General features: G+C 49.2%; 2 protein-coding genes across 4 annotated transcripts in view; one reads left to right on the top strand and one right to left on the bottom strand.

Moving 5' to 3' along the window:
• Window positions 1-21,090, top strand: part of LOC138689806 (zinc finger protein 385A-like) — a 282,741-nt gene that overhangs the window by 194,547 nt on the left and 67,104 nt on the right. The gene's annotated exons all lie outside the window — the stretch shown is intronic.
• Window positions 7,905-11,956, bottom strand: HOXC13 (homeobox C13). The gene is made up of 2 exons (XM_069806559.1): window positions 11,297-11,956; window positions 7,905-9,035 (listed from the first exon to the last, which is right to left on the bottom strand). Exons 1-2 carry the CDS (start codon window positions 11,928-11,930, stop codon window positions 8,779-8,781), a joined length of 891 nt encoding a protein of 296 aa, XP_069662660.1. The 5' UTR covers window positions 11,931-11,956; the 3' UTR covers window positions 7,905-8,778.

The raw sequence follows: 21,090 nt of genomic DNA on the forward strand, positions 1-21,090 counted from the left end.
CTCCCACCCATCGTCTTCTCCTGGTCATACTGAAAAGAGCTGCTGCAAAGGAATACAAGGGATGAAAAAAAAATAATCAATATTGGCTTCTTTCAGTGCAAAATAAATACGTTAGGGGAAGAAAAAAAAAGAAAACACTGGAAAAGGCGCATTGTATGGAAACCGTGAACACGCAAAGACATTTGAGGGTGTTTTATGTTAGATTTTTTTCTGGAGTAGTTTTTTTTCCCCACTTTTTTTTCTCCCCCCTCCCCTTTTTTTTTTAATTTTTTAAGCAACCAAAATGCCCACCCCGTTTGCTGGATTTTTGCATGGCTTTGCATTCCTCCCTGCCTTAAGCAACTCCCAAGCGCTCCCCTTGCCAGGTTGACTCTGCAAAGTACCGTAAATATTCCTGTAGAGGTAAAACCGCTGCGCGGGGGCGGAGGCGTTCCGCGGAGGCTAAGCCGGGCGGGTGCAGCCGCATCTCTCCAACTGCTGCCTTCCCAGCCAGCAACCAACCTCCCTCACCAATATTTTATGTATTTCTCAGGCATAAAATCATTTTTTCCTCATCTGGCAAAACACTGGGGCTTCAGCTGACCCCCCCCTCCCAGCCCTGCAAGGAAAATCAGGTGCCAATAAAATAACTAATTTAGGTGCTTTTTCGTCTTCCATGGACAGCTCCTGGAGGTGGAAAACCTATTTTCCGTATTTCCCATCCCTCTTTCTTCCTGGCACATCTATGGATACGCTACATACATACCTTGCAGAGATATGTGCATACCTTCCTACACGCTTTGCCTGAGAAGGAAGAAATACGACTACTAGAAATATTTTGCTAGAATGAAAGTTTAGCACTTTTTTTTTTTTTAAACCTTGCCAAGGAATTTTTCTCCCTGCAGGTATAAGTGAAAAAGCTGCTTGCAATTTCTCCAAGAGTGTCTTCTCGCTGCAGAAGAAGCGCTCGCAACGCTGGGCAAGCTGGGGAGGAATAGTTTATATAAAAATGAGCACGTGATCCCCGGAGGTTGCCATCTGAATTGGCTTTGTTTGCTGTTTTTTTAAAGAAAACCCTTCCTCTACCTTGCTCTTTTCTTCGCAAATTTCCCCATATAAGACGTGCCCGGGTGCTGCACGGCTTTGTTCTCCACCGGACCTTGGGAAAGTACATTGCTGCTTCAGAGGAGTCTCCGGGTATTTGGAGCTTTTCCTCTTTATGCAATTCGATTTTTTTTGCCGGGTGAAAATAAAAATTTAATAAAATTTCACGTTTACCTCCAAGGAAACATTTTGGGGAGGCAGCTGCAGGGCTGAGCTGCACAGCAAGTGAACCACAAACTGCGCGCTGGAGTCCTGCATGGAGGGATAATGTCAGCATGGGCATCACAGCAAGGGAGAGGGAGAAAAGCACCCCCGGTTCCCTTGTTTATTCTTTTTATTATTTTTTGTTTAGAGCTGGGAAATGCTACAGCCGTGCTTAGAAATATATCAAGCGATGCAGAGCGTGGGGAGTAACTCCCTGCTCTTGGTGGCCTTGAATAGGGCTCCCCAGCTCAGCGCTGCTCCTGCTGCAAGCAGACAGCAGGTCCATGGAAGGGCAAAAAAATAAATCCTAAGGACTCTTAAGCAAAGCTGCCGCGTTTCCCCGGGAATTTCTTCCCCATTAAAAATGCATTTGCCAGTTCAGGTTGAGCGCTTGGGCTTTTCTAATGCTCAGCTCAGGCTGAGCGGTGCTTAAAAACGAAAGCCTGAGCCGAGTCCTCCTGCTTGGGGCACTGGCACTGCTGGCTCAGGCAGTCTCCTTCGTGCACAACCCACCCCGAGCGCCGGCTCTCCAAAAATAAATCCCAATTTCTACCTCCTATTGCTTTGAGCAACCCCCCTTCTTTTTTTCCTGCGGTGTTCCTCCCCCAGAAAAAGTTGCCCAGCCCAGCAAAAAAAATCTCTGAGCCTTTCCCCATTTGCAGGAATCCCAGTTTTCAGGTAGAGAGACCTTTTCGACGCCGATATTCAATAATCCTCGGGGTGGGGTGGGGTGGTGTTTTTTTCCCACCTCCACAAGTCGCAGAGGCAGCTTTCGGGAAATGCTGGTGCGAAGAAGCCGGGAGAAGCTCCCTGACTGTGGGAGCCGGGGAAAAAAAGAGCCCCCGGAAAAAAAGAGGGAGAGAAAAAGGCGCTGGAAAAGCAAGATTGCAACGTCTCAGTTCAAGGTCACTGTCTAGTGTAGTGAATAGGATCGACATCTTATGCTAATGACTGTCTCGAAGAGCATCACTCGCTGCACGGGGAAAACAACCACCCCAAGTTTTGGGGTTGACTTTGCGGTGCTTTGCCCTTTTTTCCCGCCCTGTTGGGGGGATTTATCCCTGCGCTCCTCCCTTCCTCCTCTTCCCGTTTTGCACCATCGCAACCCCTCTCCACCAAGCGTGAGAAATAAAATTTCCCCTTCCCCTCCTCCCGCATTTCATCTTCCCCCCGCGCAGCCCGCGGGGCTGAGCTCGGCTGCCGGCTCCCACCGGAGCGGGCTCTTTCTCCCCCTCCCCTCCAGCCTCGCCTCTTCAAGAAATCAAAAATAAAAAGAAAATCAATAAAAATGGCCCCAGCCTAATGGCCCCAGCCAAATATTTACGTTTCAGATGGGAAGGACTTAGCCCCACTTTCAGTTTTCTCCCAGAAAAGACCATGAAATTTAACCCTCATAGGGCAAAAATAGCCTGCAACATCCCCGTTCCGTCTTTCTGCCCGGAAAAGGGGGGAAAAAAACGCAAATTAAAAGGTCTCCTTGTGCGTGTGCAGGTTGGAAAAACAGACCCCGTCATGGCTCAGCTTTTCTGCTCAACCGAATTTCACCCCAAATTGGTTGGGAGTTGTAAGGAGTTGCGGTGACTCGAACAAGAAGTTAGCTGCCAGGGTCAAAAAGGAAGTATTTAGAATAAATATATAGATACATGACACGGGGAATAAAATATAGACAGGCTTTGGAAAGCCCACAGAACTCTTATTTCGGGGTAGCTATATATCATTGAAACCTGCCCCGGGTACTTTTTCTGATGTGGAAAATGCATGTCTATAGACACCTTCTAGATCTGTAAGTGCACAAGACACCTTATGTATATCTATATAAGAGGGTGGTAAAATGGAATACCTAGGAGTTGGGCAATAAAAAAAAAATTAACATGGAAAAGTGGTAAATGGATGGGAATAAAAATGTCTATGACACTTCAGCTCATCCAATATACAAATCATCTGGGGCAGCTTTCAGTTTTAACGAAGGTAGGTCCCAGTCTCGGTGCAGGGAATAGTTAAATGCCTGGAATATCATTATATTTTTCCCCAGCTTTGCCAGCAGAGGATCTTCTCCTCCTATTAGATTAATGTAAACTGATGCCTGCATCCTCTGTAAGGCAAAGGTTTAGTCCCCAACTTTAGGGAAGTTCGCTTTGTCCGCCAGCTCTGTTTTGGGTGAGAAGTTGGCGTTTCATACTGTAATTCCCTTGGAGGGCTGAAACCCCCCAACAACTGTAACAACAAACCAGTTAATGGTCTAGAATTCACGACTCTTGAGCAAATCGCAATTGGAGAGCCTGAAAAGCGTGATCTCACTTATTTAATGTTCCTTGTAAAGGAAGAGAAAGTGGTGGGGAGGAAAGGGAGTTTATTAAACCCACGGCTGGTCCAAGTGTGGGCTGAACCAGCTGAGCTCCTGCCAGGCAGCAGCTTCCCCCCGAAGTGCCGGCGACAGGAGACACGACATTTTGCTGGATGTAATTCTTAAATACCCATAAACACGAGGGTTTCCCAAAATGTGCTGAACCACGTAGGCAAGGCAGTTTATAAGCAAGGAACCAGCAGTGCTGGAGGAGTTTGTGGGATGTGTGTACACACACACCCCGTGTTGGCTGTCAGGGTCTTAAGAAATAATTTCTTGGCAAAGCCTTTAGAAGTCTCTTCTCTTTTGTTGCTAACAAAAAAAAAAAAAAAAAAAAAAAGAAGTTTTTTTTTTTAAGACCAAGCGCTTCCATAACAAATAGAAAGTTAACCAGCAAGAGTTATACTCACCTCTGCACTGAGCACAGGGCTGCGAGAGCAGAATTCCCCCTCCAGATTAGGAAGTTATTCTTTAAAAAATGCATTAGAGAAAAAAATATGCAAATGTGAGTGAGCTAAAAAAAAAAGACAACAAAAAAGACAAAATAAAATTAAAAGGAAAAAAGGAAAAGGGGGAAAAGAAAAAAAAGCAGAAAATTCTATCTAAAAAAAAAAAAGATGGGCGAGGGAAATCCCTTGTCCGGGATTTTACCATAAAGGCTGCGGTTGGGAAGTTATTCAAAGTCCTCGATACAAAGGAAAGAAAAGGCTAAACTTGGGAAACTTCCTTTTCAGGGCTTTATTGTTGGCCATTAGCCCGCCTGTCTAGACTTCAAATAACACCTTGTTTATCTGTAAACAGGAGCGGGAGCTGCTCGGGGCTGCCTGGTGAGGAGAAGATCAAGGGTGAGGGTCCCCTCGCTTATTATCCCCGCAGCTCGTGATGTCAAGGTCAAACAACGCCTAGTCACGGTCAAGGGTAATACAGGAGTGACGTCACGGCCTGCTGACCTAATACCCAGCGAGCTACGGGCAGGGCGTTAATGGATAAATAAGCAAGGAGAAGAGAAGCAAGCCATTCCCACTGCCATTTCCTAACGGGGGTGGGAAGAAATAAGTGGGAAATGGAGAAATTCATTGGATTTGTGTTCCTGGGGGGTCACGCCGGAGGGAGGTCGGCTTCCGCGCCCGCGGAACTTCAGCGGGGAAATAACGAGCTGTTCCTCGGGTTTTGCTTGTGTGTGCGCAATTTTTGGTTTAATTTCTTCTCTTCCAGGCAAGCGCCTCCTCCAAAGCTCTTGGAAGAGGACGACCAAATAACTTGAGTTGTAGATTATGATTTTGCCGCCCTTCTGGAAAAAAAACCCACGCAAATCAACCGTCCCTGGGGTCGGCAGGAAGGATTTATCCCCAGAATTAAGCGGCGGTATTTTTTTGATCCGACTAGCCCCGAAATCACTTTTTTTTTCACCCAAACCGCCAGGATTAAAGGGGTGACCAAGTGTCCGTGGGTGTTTGCAGAGGGAAGGGGAAGGTTTGTCCGTCCCGCGTTCCCTCTCTGAGGGTCCAATCCTGACCTCCATCCCCACCCGACTCCAACCCCGACGGCGGGGGAAGGCTCAGCCCCACTTGGGGGGGCTGAACCCCGAGGTCCTGAGCACGTCGGAGACGGGGTCCCACTTCCCTGGGGTCTGCATTCCCCCCCAGAAATCCCAGCCGCACCTCAGCATCGCCTGCCTGCATCCGTGCTCCTTCCCGGCTCTTGGGCGGTGGTACAGCCCCGGAGGGGAGGATGGAGTGGGTCGAGGAAAAATAAGGTTATTTTAAATAAGGATATTTTAAAATATTTTAAAATGAAACGTAGGCAATGGCAAGAAAGAGCCTTGTTTCACGGGCTCGCCAATATCTGCCAACTAAGACCATCAAAACCCCTTGGTGCCCTGAAGTGTAATGAATGAATTTCTTGTTTCTTCTCTGCTTTTGAGTTTGTTTTCTTTTTTTTTTTCTTTCCCTTTTGATTCCTCCCACACGAGTTGAAAGAGCAACCGACACACAAACCGACACACAGGCAGCCCTCTCCCCCTCCAACAAAATTCAACCACAATTGACAAAAACTCCCAGAATTGGAAACTCCGTGAATAACTTGGGCTCAATTACCCACACCCGTAAAGACAAAAAAAAAAAGTATTTATCCGTATCCCCTCATTCCCTCCAATAACCCTAGCCTAATAACCACAGTTTCATAAACTTTCTTTTTTTTTTTTTCTCCCAGAACTGGTGAAATTCAGGTACAATGAGGAAGAATAGAGCCACAGCGAACAACGCGCTCGCTGTCGGGATGTCGGATTTGGGCTTGTCTGGAGTTGCTCTCAGGCATTGCAGTGTCTGCACACACAGCAAGCTTTTTTTTAAGAGGAAGAGCTTTTTTTTTACACCCAAAACACATATTCTCGTGGCTCTCGTGCGTTAGGGCAGGTTTTACCCACGATTTAATCCCGCTACAGCAGCGGCGATGGATTTCTCGAAGTATTGCGGTATTTCCTATCTGAGCGTCTTAAAAAAAAAAAAAAAAGAAATTAAAATAATAAAGATTCAAATCTCTGCCTGCGTTTCCAAACCACCGAAGTTCTCCAGAATAAATGCAGAAAACACCCTCAGATCAACCCCCGGCTTCTTCCGCTCATCGGAGAAATCAGCGACTGGGGAGGTGGGGGAAATCAGGGACCCCTTTTTTCCACCCCCCCGAGAAGGGATGGGGAGCTGGAAGGAAAGGATCCAGCCCCCCGGCTCGCCCTATTCCCGGGATTAAACAAAACCGCGTCCCACCTTACCGGAGATTTGGGATCACTCCGGGAAGCATCCAAATCCATATGGGGTTTTCCCGGGATTTCTGGTGGCGGTATGGGCTCCATAGGGCACCCTGCCACCGCACTGAGCCCGCGGAGAGACGCTGGACCAACACAACCCCTACTATCTGTCTTTTAGCCTCCTTTATGAAGCTATAGGTACACCCATACATCCACAGGGGTACAGACCGTAAATGAGATCTACACACCACTTCGTATGGTAATATAGAGCGTTGCACTTGCATACGTATACATAAATGTCTGTATATATATATATATATATATATATAAAAAACATACCTACTATTTACCCACCATTTCGCATAATAATGTAGAAGGTTGCACTTGCATATATATATATAAATTTATAGAGAGAGTATAGATACGTTGTTATTTGCGGTATATTATATGTGATAGACCTATACACATTTCGCCTTAATACCCAGACTTACATAAATTACACACACACCGTCAAGCCCCGCACACATACATATAACATATATATATATATAAAATATATATACACCGACACCCAGACCATAAAAAGTAACGGACAGACACGGTTATATGCACATGCCATTATATACCCTTGTATAAATGTATATATATATATTTTATATATATATGCACTTATGCGTATCAGCTCGAACACCTAGCGTATCTGTGCGCCCATTTCTGCAGACACCAGTGCTAATCTTTTTCTCATATAGCTTTATATAGCTTGTGCCTGCTCTATCTGCCCCCTCCCATAAATATATGCACACGCTCAATGCAAATTTAACCCGCAATAACATTGTTTTAGGTTACATCCCTTTAAAAGCCTTTCCCCCCCACTTCCCCTCCCCTTTTGATCATTTAACGAGGTGATTAAATCTAGCAGATATTAAGGTAGATTGTAATCCGCCTATGGAAACAATTTCCTCTCCCGTATTTCTTTCCGAGCTGCCCGGCCGGCTCGGGGCCGCGCAAGTTGCGCGGGCGCGGAGCCGGGACGGCCGCGGAGCTGCTCGGCGGGGCGAGGGCAGGTCGGGAGGTTTTGATCTGGGGCCGGAGCTGGAGTCAAACAGGTTTAGCGAAACGCGTCCTTTGGGAGGGAGATTTGAAGAGATTAGAAGCGTCTCCGGGAAGTCATCGCGTTTTCAGCCGGGGTAATTGCGGGGGGAGGGGGGAAATAAAGACAAAAAAAGAAGGGGGGGGGGGAAGAAAGAAAGAAAAAATTCAATAAAAAAGCACTCAGTTGGCTCAGTCTCCGCGGATTTATTTTCTCCGCTTTTTACTCCCTTCCTTGCATCTGGCCCTCGCATCTTCCGGAGAGCCCCTTATTAAGCGATTTCTGCCCAAATTTGCCACATTTCCCCGTTTGTTTGTTTTTTTCTTTTTTTTCCCTCATCCTTTCTCTGCGGAGGTTCCCGCCCGGGCTGTATTTACGGTGGTGGGGAGGGGTGGGAGAAGCACAGGGCTACAAAGAGGTGCACAAAGAGCCTCTCCTCAAGGCAAAACAACAACAACAAAAAAGATATTTATTTTTAAGAAATGTCATCTGCAGTCGGTACATATCATCTGGACACCACAATATTATATACATATACAAGACATTAAAAAAAAAAAAAGATGCTTTTACATATCCAGAGAACACTGTCGATAATTAGCCGGTTTAGAGAGGGAAAGAAACAAACCCCAAAGACAATATTGTGCATTTTCCATCTTGTCAGCGGAGAACAGACATTCCAGTTTTATGGCAGAGATATAGAAACCCTCGTGAGAACATACCCAAAATATGTTCTCAGCAACTCACTTCCATCTAGGACCTAAAATCAGTGGTTGGGATATTTAAGCGATACCGAGCAATGGTTTTCTTCCCACAATAGCAGCCTTATTTCTTATTTTCGGTCCCTAGTGCCGAGAAAATACGAAGCTGATGCAACTTTGCCATAGGTTCTCCATACATTTATACATCGGTGGGTGAAATGGCCCGAGATATGAAAGACTGGCGAGGGGGTCGGACTATACAGGGTTACAGGGCGACATTCAGAGTTCATCTCTCCTTTAACGTAACTACACTCTTAGCTTATTATTTTCTTTTAAAAATATACACAGTTTAGCCTTATCGATGGATTTCTCAGAGCAAAACTGGGGTTTTCACAGTCAGAGCGGGGCAAAGGGATAAATCAAAGATGCGCTCAGTGTTTTGGGGGGGGGGGATGCGCGTGTGCATTTGTGAATGTCGATTTTTTTTTTTTTTTAAATAATGACTTGGAATCAGCAGAGTCCCGATGATGATGTTATCATACAAACTACCAGATAAATATTTACGTTTCTTGCTTCCTTTTCCTTGCCCCTTCTCCTCCAAAGTCATCCTCTGTCAGGTGGCGTGGAGATGCGCTGTCTTGGATTTGCTCACCACCTTCTTCTCCTTGACCCTCCGGTTCTGGAACCAGATAGTCACTTGACGCTCGGACAGGTTGGTGGTGGCCGAAATCCTCCTCCTCTTCTCTTTGGTGATGAATTTGCTGGCCGCGTACTCCTTTTCCAACTCCTTCAGCTGGATTTTGGTATAAGGGACCCTTTTTTTTCGTCCCCTCCGATAGCTGCTGACTTCGGGTTGTAAGGGGACCACGTCTGGATTAAAAAAAAAAAAAAAGAAAAAAGAAAACAAAACATAAGGAAGAGGGAAAAGGGTGTGTGTGTGTGTACTGCATCCCGGGGTGCGGGCTGGGGATTTCTGCACGTCGGGGAGAGAAAGAAAAGGAGGAAAAGGAGCATAAAGAGTGGAGGAATGCGAGCGAAGAGAAAGGGGAAGAAAGAGAGGGGAAAAGAGACAAGGCAGGCAGAAAATGCATCCAGCGAGGGGACTAATACTATAATAATAGTAATAATAACATAATATTCATCATTCACGTGGTGAAAGCCTGTTTTTCTTGGCGACACTGTCCACGCTGATAAACAAGGGGCACCAAGTCAACCCGCAGACTGATGTGCGCGGATCATCTAAGGGACCTTCCAGACGGAGAGATTTTGGAAAATATCTGGAGCTTCTCCCCTATTTCATTCCTCCCCTCCCCCCCCGCAAGCAGCAAACCTTCTCGGGGATCCCCGCAGACGCGCACCCCCAAACACCGAGCCCGGCGCGGAGACAAGTGCATCCCCCGCACCCCGGCCCCTCCCGCCGGCTTGGTGCAGCCTAGGAAAACCCTCGGGGTGGGAGGTGGGGGGGGCAAACCCAGCAAGAATAACCCCAGCCCCCCCCACCTCCAGTGGCTTTTGCGGGGGGTGAGGAGGGGGAGATGCTCTGTGCTTTGCCAAGGGGCTATGGGGAATGGGTTCAGCGGGGATGCAGGGAGCATCTTCACCCCTCTGCTGCCGGTATTTGGCGGGGGGGGGGGGGTGTATGAGGCTCCCCCCAAGCTTTCGGGCAGCCCCAGCCCCTTCTCAGCCCGCTGCCAGGGTCGGGCGGCGACCTGGGCGACGAAGCTCCTCGCCGCGAAGGTGTGACCCAGCTGGCTGGAGCAGGAAGATGGAGGCGAGCTCTGCTCGGCAGGCAGCGCAGCCCCAATTATGGCTGACAGGAGTTAATTGGGGAGCCCCTGGGGGAGCTTTGGGGGCGATCGGGTCTTTGGGGAGGGGGGGATTGGGGTGCTGAGGGTGCCGCAAAGGCCAGTGGTGCAGGGTAGGAATCTCCTTCAGGGGGGTTCACTAGAGCTGCAGGCGATGGGGAGGGAAAGCGGGGGGGGGGGGGGGGGGGGGGGGGGCAGCTCCTCCAAATACAGCTTGAATGCCAGGACCACCCCCCCCCCCCCCAAAAAAACCCCACACGCACCCATCATGCAGCCAGCAATGCATTGCTAAATTCCACCCCCCTCCCCAAAAAGCTCCCGGGAAAGCTCATTCCTCTGTCCCTCTTTGTCCCGAAGAAGGAAAATACATAAAAGGATGTGCCCCCCCCCATTGCCCCCCCAAAGAACTAACGCGAGCTGTCCCTTCTTTCCATCCAAGATGCTGTAGGGCCCCCCCCCCCTTTTATTGTCGTTATTCCCCCCCCGGCTCCGCGTCCTTCCCCACCCAACGCTGGAACTGGGGGGCTGGAAGGAGCCTGGAAAGAGGTACCGGGAGGAAGCACCTACCATCACCTTCCTCCCCCCCCCCGCTGCCGTCGGGGCACGGAGCCGGCCGGGGCCGGTGGGACCAGGAGGGGAAGGGAGCGAGGGGTTTTCTGGGCTAAAAGGTGCTCCAAGGAGGGATTTTGCCTCCCCGGCTGCCTGCGGGCTGTCAGGCGGGCAGGATGCCTGCCTGACCTGGCAGAGAAGCCCCGCCGGTCCCCCCTCGCCACCCCTCTGCCTCCCTCCTTCCCTTCTAAACAGATTCATTTGTCACTTGACACCTATTCCTATAATTGTGTGTAATTGTGATATGATTTACTGTCCCAGCCCCCGACACTTCTCATTCAACTGAAGCGCTGGAGAAGGGTTTTAAATTATTTTTTTTTCCTTTTTAAGCTTTCTGCAGTTAGAGAAGCAGTGAGCGGAGGGGAAAATGAAGAGAAAGGCACCGAGAGACGCTCTTTAGGTGAGGCAACAAGAGGGAGGAGAGAAGAAAGGGAAGAATTAAACGGCAAAGTTACTTTCCAAGCAAGCTCACGGCGTGTATTTGATTCAGAAAAGATTGCTTCACCTTCTTTCCCATACATGTTCATACACATTGCCTTGCACAGGAGGCATTCCAGAGCCATTTCTTTCCTTTTAATTACATATACAGGCATACACGTATCTATCTGTATAGGTGTACGTATATGCACACTCATCCACACACACGCACATCCACCCCTCCGGTGGGAGCTGGCGGTCGGGAAGCGGGCGAGCACGCCGGTTCCCGGAGCAGCCTACCTGGGAAAGGTGATTTCCAGAGGTGTGCAGACTGCGATTGCTCTTTGGAGCAGTACACTTGCCCATCCCAGCCATTAGAAAGAGCCCAGTGTTGGTAACCTTCCATGGGAAGCAAAGCGTCGTGTCTCGGTTCCGGGTGACCCCCGAGCCCCGGTACCACCGACACGTCCAAATAGCCAGGGACCGCCTGGTAGGAGCTGGGAAAACCGGGATAAAAGGCGAATTCTTTGGCCCTCGACGGCAGCTCCTCGCCGGGCAGGGGCCCGCCGGCCTCGGGGTACTTCTCCCCGGGGTGGTAAGCGCAGGGTTTCTGCTGCAAGTTGACTCCGTGGGAGTGGGACAACCTGCAGCCGTAGTAGCCCCCCCCGAAGGGGTAACCGTAGCCCAGCGCCGCGCTGGAAGCCGCCCCCGACGGGCACTGCCGGGGGGGCTCGGCGGCCGCCAGCTCCGCGTAAGCGCTTCCCTGGGGTGGCGGCGGCGGCGGCGGGGCGGTGGGCACGGCGAGTCCCGCGTGGGGCATCATCTCCCGGCAATGCCCCAGCCCTTCCATGCGGTTTTTCTCCCGCGGGGCGTCCTCGCAGCGGCAGGCGAGGCCGTCGGGCCAGCGCGGGGGGAGGCCGAGCGGTGCCGTCATGTCATGCCGCGCTGCTCCCGCTGCTGCTGCCTCCTCTTCTTCTTCTTCTTCTTCTTCTTCTTCCTCCTCCTCCTCCGCCTCCTCTTCTTCCTCCTCCTCGGCCGCCGCCGCCGCCGTCGGGGGAAGCTCCGCGCCGCGCCCCGCCGCCCCGCGACCCCCCCAACATATCGGCGCCGCGCGCGCATGCGCCGCCGCCCCGCCGCCGCCGCTCCATTAAGAAATCCGCCGCGGCCACGCCCACCCGGCTTCCCCCCCCGCCCCGGCGTGGCCCCGCCCCCGTGACCCCGCCGCCACGCTCATTGGTTGGGTTCTTCCTCCCCCCCCCCCCCCTTTTCCCTCCATTAAAGGCGGTGGCGACCCCCCCCTTGTCCCCCCCCGGCACAAAGAGCCGCGCGTGGCGGGGGGGGGTCCCTGCCCACGCGTGTCGGCCGCCGTGGGTCGAAGCGCCCCCCCCTTGTCCCCGAAACACCGAGGGGGACACACAGATGCTTTCCCTTGAAGGATCTCCCCCCCCCGCGCCGTGTTTCGGGTGGGGGAAGGATGCTTTAAGCGGTATAGGGGGCACACAAGGATAACCCCCCCCCCCACTCGCGATGTTTCAAGGGGAAGCGATGGGCAACCACGCCACGATTCTTCGAGGGGGCGGTCAAAAAGCATCTCCCCCCCCCCCTTTTTTTTCCTTTTTGGAACCTGTTGACTGTTTTTTCCTTCGCAAAGTGCTTCCCCCCCCCCGAAAACAAAATAAAAAAGCAAAAAAATCTGCCCAATTCCTTCCCCCTCCCCCCGGTTTTCCTGCCAGACTCCAAAATAATTTGATTTTCCCCCACTGAGCACGCGTGGGAGGGTGGTTGTGGTTGTTGATGTTTAATAGTTCGGTGGTAAATATATCAGCGGCGATGTGGGGTAGGTGCAAAGCCGGGGGGGGGGCACGGGGGGGGTCTGTTGGTCCAGGCTGACTTGTGAGGGTTTGTAAAAACGTGAATTAATTCTTAACCCGGGGCCGGGCTGCCACGGAATTGGGGGAAAAAAAAAAAAGAATAAATGGCAGGTTGCTGGCTGGGAGGGATGGGGATGGAGGAGGGAGCACCTGGGGGGGGGGGGTCGCAGCCCTCGGGGAACCCCTGGGCGAGGAGTTATTAAGGGAGGGAAGAAGCTCAGCACCCCAAAAAATAGAAACCGAAGAAAAAGTGGAAAAAAAATTCTTTTTTTTTAGGAATTCAGTGCCCTAAGCTATGAGAAGGGACGTGAGCTCCGTCTGCGCTGCATTTGCCCCCCAGATTTTCCTGGGGGGTGCCGTGGGGTGTGGGGTCCTCCGAGAGGACTTCCAGATGGTCCCCGCCTGTCCCTGTCCCCCCCGTCCCCCATGGGGTGCGTACCCACGCAGGACCCCCCCTCCACACCTCGTGTGTCCCCTTGAATGCTAAACCATCCCTCGGTGCTGCTGGTTTTGGGGGGTCCCGGGGCGGCTTCGCCTCCCACCTCATCCTCTTCCCATTCTTCCCAATAGCAAAAAAAAAAAAAAAAAAGAAAAAGCTGGGAAAAAGCAAAAAACCCACCCAAATCCCCCCAAATCTTGTGGTGGGGGGGAGCCCACTCTGCAAAGGGAGCCCGTAGAGGGGGGAAGGCGAGTTCTCAATTAACCTGCCCCGATGGAGGAGGGAATTTCGGCGTCCCGAGGAGCCCTCGAAGTCCAAGTTCAAGGTGAAGGAGCCCGAGCGGGTCCCCCTGAGCCTCGGGGATGGGTTTGAGGAGATGCGGCCTCGGGGGGGACCTCCCGGGGCTTCGACCTGGGTTTGGAAGTGGAGGTTAAAAAGGCTGCGATGGGCGGGGTGTGGGGGAATAAAAGGAATAAAATTATGACATAAAATAATAGAGTGAAGTGAAATGAAATAAAAATAATAAAATAAAAAATAAAAGTAAGAATGAAAATAAAAATAATAAAATAAGAATAAAAATAAGAACAAAAATAAGAATAAAAAAAAAAGAAATGTAAAAAAAAATTAAAATAAAATAAATAAGCCGTGCTCGCATCCTTTGAATTCCGCAAAGTGCTGTGAGTCCCTCCAGAAATCACCCAGGAGAAGCATCCCCCCCCATTCCAAGAACCACATGGCTCGGAGGGTGATGGAAGAAGCCGAGCAAGAAATTAAAGCCGGGTGTCCGCCACGTCGGGGGGAAGGGACGGGGGAGCCGAACAAACCCTCCCTTCCCTCCCCCAGCAACCCTCAATTTCCCCCCCCCCCTTTAATTTTTATGAAGTAGTTAACATTTGGTAGCATATGTCCTCTCCGCGCGGCGTGGGAAGGGGATTAAATGTTAAAAATGTAAAGATTTATGGTAAGGGTAACAGAGGCGGAACGGGGGATGCGCGGAGCGGAGCGGGCAGCGGGCAGGGCTCGGTGTGGAGGCGCTCGGGAGGTGAGGTGGGAGCCCTGAGCAGGGCAGGCAGCACGGTAAATGAAAAATAATAGCAAATTGCCCTGGCAGGTTTGGGGAAGGACATTTCCACTCTGTATCCCGGGGAAAGAATCGGTTGAATGAAACACTGAATTTTGTAATTCGGTGGGTTAGTGCGGGTTGCACGCTGAGAATTAGGGGAGGGGGTGAAAACAAGGGAAAAAGAGAAGAAAACAAGAGAAAAAGAGGGGGAGGGAAACAAACAAGAGAAAAAGAGAAAAAAACGGGAGAAAAAGAGGATAAACCAAGAGAAAAAGGTCTTTTTCTAGAGATAGCAGAGGAGAAAAATCACATTTAAAGTGATGGTTTTCTGGGAAGGGTCCGTGGCTGGGAAGGGAGGAGGAGGGTCGCTGTGCAAAACAACCCTCATCTCAGAAACTCGGGATTTCTTTTAAAAAATGCTCCTTTTTTACCATTTCCTAGCTTTTGAGGGCGGCTCTCCGCGCAATGGCGAGTGGGTTAATGAACCCAAACCAGCTCAGGGATGTTTACACTTACCAAAATGTGGAACCGCTTAGGAGTGTGGTACCCATAAATAAAAAATAGGAAGAGGGGAAAGAGCAATTAGAAATAAGAGCAGATGTGACACCCGTTCGTTAGGTTGTTGGTTTTGGGTTTTTTTAAATAGCATTTTTTCCCCCCAAGCTCTTTTTAAAGTATAATATTCCTCTCCTTGTGCATTTATAGAAAAAGGCTGGAAGAGTCCGCATCGCTCACACACCATCCCCGCAGCATCACATTTTCAGCATTATTTTTTAAATTAGGGAAATAAGAGGGAAAATTGACCAATATCAAATAATATTGACTTATAAATTCCTTTTTCTCATCCTCCCTCCGGCTCTAGGCTTGCAGATTGTTCCGGCAAAGGTTTTTATATGGATATTTCTGCAGGGAGCGGTTCCCTCTCCGTCTACCAGCGGGCTCCGAGAAGAAAGAAGCTGAATTTTCTTCTTCTGAAGACAAGTATGGGTTTGCCTGGTTCCCCTTCCCTTTCTCTGCCGTCTTGAAGACAGACCCCGGGAGAAATTCGGTGTATTTATTTCTTTATTTTTATTCCTGCTGGAGAGGAAGAGAGAAACAGATTCATCTCCGAGACCATGTGGGGAAAAAAAATTAGATATATCCTTGCGGTGTCCAGCTCTGTTCTGCTTTGCAAAACTGCGAGTTGTTTCTCATTACCTTATCTCCGACACTTTAACTGGTCCTTATGGCAGTTTTCGACCCTTTCTCCTTTAAATTAGCCATTTTCTTTATTGCCACTCTCCCCTTAAAAAAAAAAAGAAAGAAAGAAACACGGAAATTTAGGGCTGAACAGTTTTGCAGGTGAACGCGTGTTTGCAGCCGGAGATACTGACTTCGTTGATATATTGCGTTTGTTAAAAAGCTAATCTGACTTGTAGATATTCAAGGCAAACCCTCAAAAAGAGGTGTGAAGGTAACTGTTGCCCTGAAAATACTGATGTCTCTGTGGCCAAACACCTAGAGAGCACGGTCGTGCACATCTAATGTGGCTCAAAGTCAAGCGCTGCTCCTCCAGGCCAGGGAAATCTCACCCGAAATAAAATTCATCAGCTGCGGAATTTTATGATAAACCCCCTTTTTATTATCCACATATCTATCCTGGAGGAAAAAAAAAAAAATACAGGCTGGATGAGAATAAAGAAAAAAGGCAAATCCTTTATTTCAGTTAGGGGATAGATGAAAATAATTCACCGCAAATCTGTGGCACATGGGTATTTTTCTTTTTTAAATTTTCCTTTTTCTTCCCTTTGTTTCCCCCCTTTTCCCCCCTCATTGTTGTCTGAAAGATTTAGAAATCCCCCCTCGATAGACCATTTTCTGGGAGAAAAACCGTATTTACGGTTCTTCCCACCTCCAGACGTCTCACATACAAAGGAAAATGGCCAAGGTATGAGATTTATTGAAGGAAAATTGGCTCCAGCCGCTGTCAGTGCCTCTAAAGCACGATGCACCCGCACAAAAAAATCCCTACCTAGATTTGGAAAGGAAAGTTGCATTTCCATTACATTTGGGTGGGTGGGTGGGGGAAATAAAGGAGGGGAATTTTAGCTTTTGAGCCCTCAGGGAAATTAGAGCCCGTGGTATGAGAAAGTCTGAGATCAACATACAATTTTCCCACTGGAGTACCAATTTAGTGAAGAAACTATTCCACTAAATCTCATATTCTTGCAGAGGAATCCAAGGAAAGCTTTCCCAGGCTTTGTTCAAAATGTGCTTTGGATAAATAAAAGCCAAAGCCGACTTCTTTTCCTAAACTTTGCGTGCCTTTTTTTTTTTTTTCGAGAGAGAAAAATAAATCCTAACATCCCTGGTTCAGCTCATTGCTGAATTAATACAACCAGGGAGGCTGGAGGCTGTGGCCAAGCCTTAGCAGCATTCCTGCAAAAGCAATGCCCGGAAAAGAAGATGAAGTACAGTCTTCTCTGCCTTGACGCATTGCACCCAAAAAAGGGACAAAAAACCACCCCAAAAAGGGACAAAAAAAAAGGGGGGGGGGGTGCATCAGACTTACATTTGTCCCAGCAGTTGGATTTATCACCAATTCCTCACCCCCTCCTCTTGCATTGGAGATGTTTATACAGGGAATTAAAAAAAAATATCAAATAAAGCCCCTACCTAATCTTCAATTTAAATGCTTTTAGAGAGAGAGGGAGCGAGGAGGAAAGATGCATCGAGGACGGAAACGCAATATCAGGTTACTGCCCCCCCCGCCCCCTCCCCGGGCTGGATCAAACCGTCTCGGGTGGTGTCAGACGGAGAATTGAGCCTGACCCGAGACGATCCGGCTTTTCTCCTTCCTAACCTGTCAGATTCCTGCAACCTGTTTGGAGTGGATCCACCCTGAGGCTTTTTTTCACCCTTTTTTTCTTGGGGTAGGTTGTTTGTTTTGTTTTTTTTTTTTAGCTGCCATCGACAAGGCGCTGCCAACCCAGCCTGCCCCCAGCACCCTCCCAGTACGCCCCCCCCAAGCTTGGGAAGGGGTTTCCTAAGTCTTGAGGATGTTCTTTGTGTGTTTTGCTTTGGCTTCCCTGCATTTTGCTATCCAGAAAGAGGGGATAAAATTATGTGTGTGTATATATATATTTATATATATAAATGTATATATAATCGCTCCCCCTCGCCCCAAGGCGGGGCCAGAGGTAGATTTGCAAAGCCAAACCTCACCCTCTCCAACCCCGTGGCTTTATTACCGTGTTTTATCCCCCCCCCCAAAAAAAACCAACCCCAACCGTGCTAAAGTTGAGAGGGAGAAGAGGAAAGGGATAAATACCTCTTGGTGCCACTCAGCTGACCCATCACCCCCCCGGGGTGACAACGCGGGGACGTGGCAGCTTGTCGGGTGGGGGGGCTCCCAAAATCCCGCAGCCCCTTTTTCTTCTCCCTCCCATCCCTCCTCCCCACCACCCCCCGCCTCCTCGCACGGCGACACCACGTTTTGAGGCAAATAAGGGTTGGTTGTTTTTTTTTTTTTTTTACAGCCACTGCGGAATGTCCCAGCTCTTGGCAATTCCCCACCGTTAATTATTGTTATTATTTCCACGCCGACCCGGTGCAATAGGTACTTCTTGACTCAGCGATTCAGAGACAGACAAATAAAATATCTGCCTCAATTTAGGGCCCCTGTCTGGTCGGAAGTCCAAGTTCAATTCCAAGTTAAAACAGGAGGTCGCCTGAAGCACTGACAAAAGAAAAGGGGGCCATTTGGTCTGGCTGGTGTCAACAAAGTGGTATCTGGAGAGCGTAATTATCGCTTCTCATCATTTTTGCTTTCATATTCTCTGGGAGAGAAAGAGGGAGAGGAGCCGGGGACCCTCAGGTGCTTTATAGCCCTTTGCGCTTGGATGAGGCTTTATCCCCCCCCGCCCTAAATGTCATTTTATTTCTTTATTTGTAAGTGCTCTAAAATACACAGGCGCCTTTTTTTTTTTTTTTTTTCCTGGGCCGTGGGATTGCAACGATCCGGGGTTATTTTCTCCCCCATCTCCTGGTACCGAATTAACTCAAGATGCGTTTGGAAGGATGGAGACTAACACCAGGCCAATGTAAGAAACCTTCTTTCTTCTGCCAAATATTATTCAGAACCAGTTATATGAGAGATGTGTGTTCAAGGCTGTTTCTCCCCTTCTCCCACCCAAACTATTTACTTCTTGGTCCACTTGATGTCCAAATAATTCATTCCTTGGAGCTGCTTGGAGGGATTGAGAGGGAAGAGTGGGAGCTCTTTGCCAAGTTTATTCACATTTTCAAAAGCAAAACACTGAAGAGTTTCATTTCCAGAGGTAGAAGCTGAACTTCAGTGAACTGTGTTTGCCAAACTGGGGTTTAGTGTATATTAAATAGAGAAATATAAATGATGAATAGGCACGACCGATGCCCACACGTTCACACTGAGGGTAAAAGAGCGATGCAATCTCCATTTCCAAGCAACATCGTGATGGGAGAAGTGTAACTCTCTATGGAAAACCTGGGACTTATTAGGCATTAGCTAGGGAAAATATGTATGCAATAAGCAAAGAAGCAAGAAAACGGAAAAAAAAAAAAGCCTGATGTTTCTCTTCAAAAAACATTTTTGGTAAATGGAGAGATCCCAGCCTGTTCCAAAAATTATTTGCTGGGCTGAATTTTAAAGGAGAAGAAATGCTTAGGGAAATAAAGCGATCCATCACTCCACCTTGGCAGAGAGAGGCTGAAATCGCTGTGTTTCCCCCCAAAACGTGTGCGGGTTGTGTGTGGGATGGCCGGTTTGCTTTTTGCAGGACCTTTATCCGCCTGGATGGGAATAACCTGGATTTTCACCCAGGAGTGTGACTGTGCCTCCACCTCAGGTATGGCTATTTATCCTCCATGGCGATTAATAACACTGATTTCATTTTAATACTCAGAGTCTTTCCTAAATGCCGACAACCTGATGAAACTCTTCTTTCACGAGGTTAAACCCCAAATACGGGTTTGGGGGTTAAAGATGGGCTAAAAAAGCCCTGCCAGGACACAGGCAGGGCTGCTGCCTTTCCACCTCTTTCCGTAAGCTGCTCCGAGCGCATCCAAAGCATCAGCAAAACTTTGGCACCAGCAAGATAAATTTTAATTCTGCACTCCGTTAAAAAGGGGTGAAAAAAGGATTTTGCTCCATTATTGGCAAAAAAAAAAAAAAGTGGTTTTCCTCCCCGTCTTCCAAGGCTTCCTCAGGCTCCGGCATGCCACGAGTGACCCGAAAACCTCCTGTGTGCTTTTCCTCTCCTCAAACACGTGGAAAAAAAACCCTCCTCGTGGTTTTTTTCCTCCCTGAGGATGTGCATTTGCAAGGCGAAAAAAAATCGGCTTTTCTATTGTCACGTTGGGGCTTTTCGGCATTAAACGGCAAGTGCGTAAAGCAGAGTCTTCCTCGGGGACAGCTGCAAATGAGCAGGGAAGGCAGGAGCAGGAGGGGGGGTCTGGGGGGGGGGTGTCTGCTGAGCTGGGAAAAAAAGTTAAATCGGGGGATGGCGAAATTTTTGCTCTTGGGGACCTCTGAATAGGGAGGTTTATCTTAAAAAATCTTCTAAAGAAATTGTGTCCTTTTTTTCCGGTCTAGTGGGGGGGGGGGGGGTGAGGATTCATCCTGCTCTGTGGGTTTTGGGGGGGGCGGGAGGGGTAAACGGAGCAAAAATATATTTGTTTTTTTCTCTTTTACATTCATTTTGGAGGTTGTAAGAGGTTTGGCACTTAGGTGTAAGCCCCGTTTGCCTGATTCAGCCAAATTTCGGCAAGGGCAGGGGTGGGTTTGGGGTGATGCTGGTCGCCAGCCCCCACAGGGTCCCCTCCGTCCCCCCCCCAGTCCCCGCTGCCTGGGGGGTGCCAGACCCGAGTGGGGCCGCGGTGACCCACGCAGGGGCAGGCACCCACGCAGGGAGACACGCAGGGGACTGGCTCAGGTGAGGGTCCCCCCTGGCCTCGGGAAGGGGGGGGATGCTGCCCCCCCCCGGGACAGGGGGCTCCTGGGGGGCCCTTTCCCCGCTCCACAAAGCTGCAGCACTTTGGAGGCAGGGAGGAGGAGAGGAGAATCCCAGCCACGCGCGTGGTTTGTTTCTCCCCAAATTAGCTGAAATTCCGTGTAAAAATCAAAACTCGTTTATTTAGAGCGCTTGGCTGTGGTGTGTTGCGTGGGGAAAACTGGGAGCCGAGCAGAATCTGTGCGACACATCCCTCCCTCCATCCCTCCCTGCATTCCTCCATCCATGTATCTATCCTTGCATCCACCTACCTATGGAATTATTGTATATCCTATACCGACTATATACCATACCTGTGTCTAAAACACTCCCTAAGTCCTTTTCCCCAGGACATCTTCCTTCCTGCGGTTATGTCTGTTCCTATGGGTCTATCCCGAAAATAAAATAAAGTTTCTAGCGCTGCCTGGGAGAGATGCTGAAGCCCTCGGAGATGCCTCGCGTTTTAGTCACTTGCCAATTTATTCAACGTTACTCCTTTTGCTAAAAACAAAAGCCAACACAAACAAAAAAACCCCACAACACCCCAAAAAAGTCACTTAACAAATCTTTCTGCAAAATAATTGCAGACGACCCGGGTCCTGCTTTGTATTTCGTCTTCCCACAGCTCGCTTTAAAAGTCGGATGGCAGGTCGTGTCTTTCTAACGATGAATATATAATTATGTCCTTTAAATAATGCCTGGACACTGGCACG

The sequence above is a fragment of the Haliaeetus albicilla genome, chromosome 18 (genome assembly GCF_947461875.1).
Source record: "Haliaeetus albicilla chromosome 18, bHalAlb1.1, whole genome shotgun sequence".
In the NCBI taxonomy this organism is placed as follows: domain Eukaryota; kingdom Metazoa; phylum Chordata; class Aves; order Accipitriformes; family Accipitridae; genus Haliaeetus; species Haliaeetus albicilla.

Excerpts from the sequence above, each read along its gene's own strand:
- HOXC13 (XM_069806559.1), bottom strand. The coding sequence starts at position 11,930 with ATGACGGCACCGCTCGGCCTCCCCCCGCGCTGGCCCGACGGCCTCGCC. Across the intron at positions 9,036-11,296 it reads CTGGAAATCACCTTTCCCAG|ACGTGGTCCCCTTACAACCC; the intron begins GTAGGCTGCTCC and ends TTTTTAATCCAG.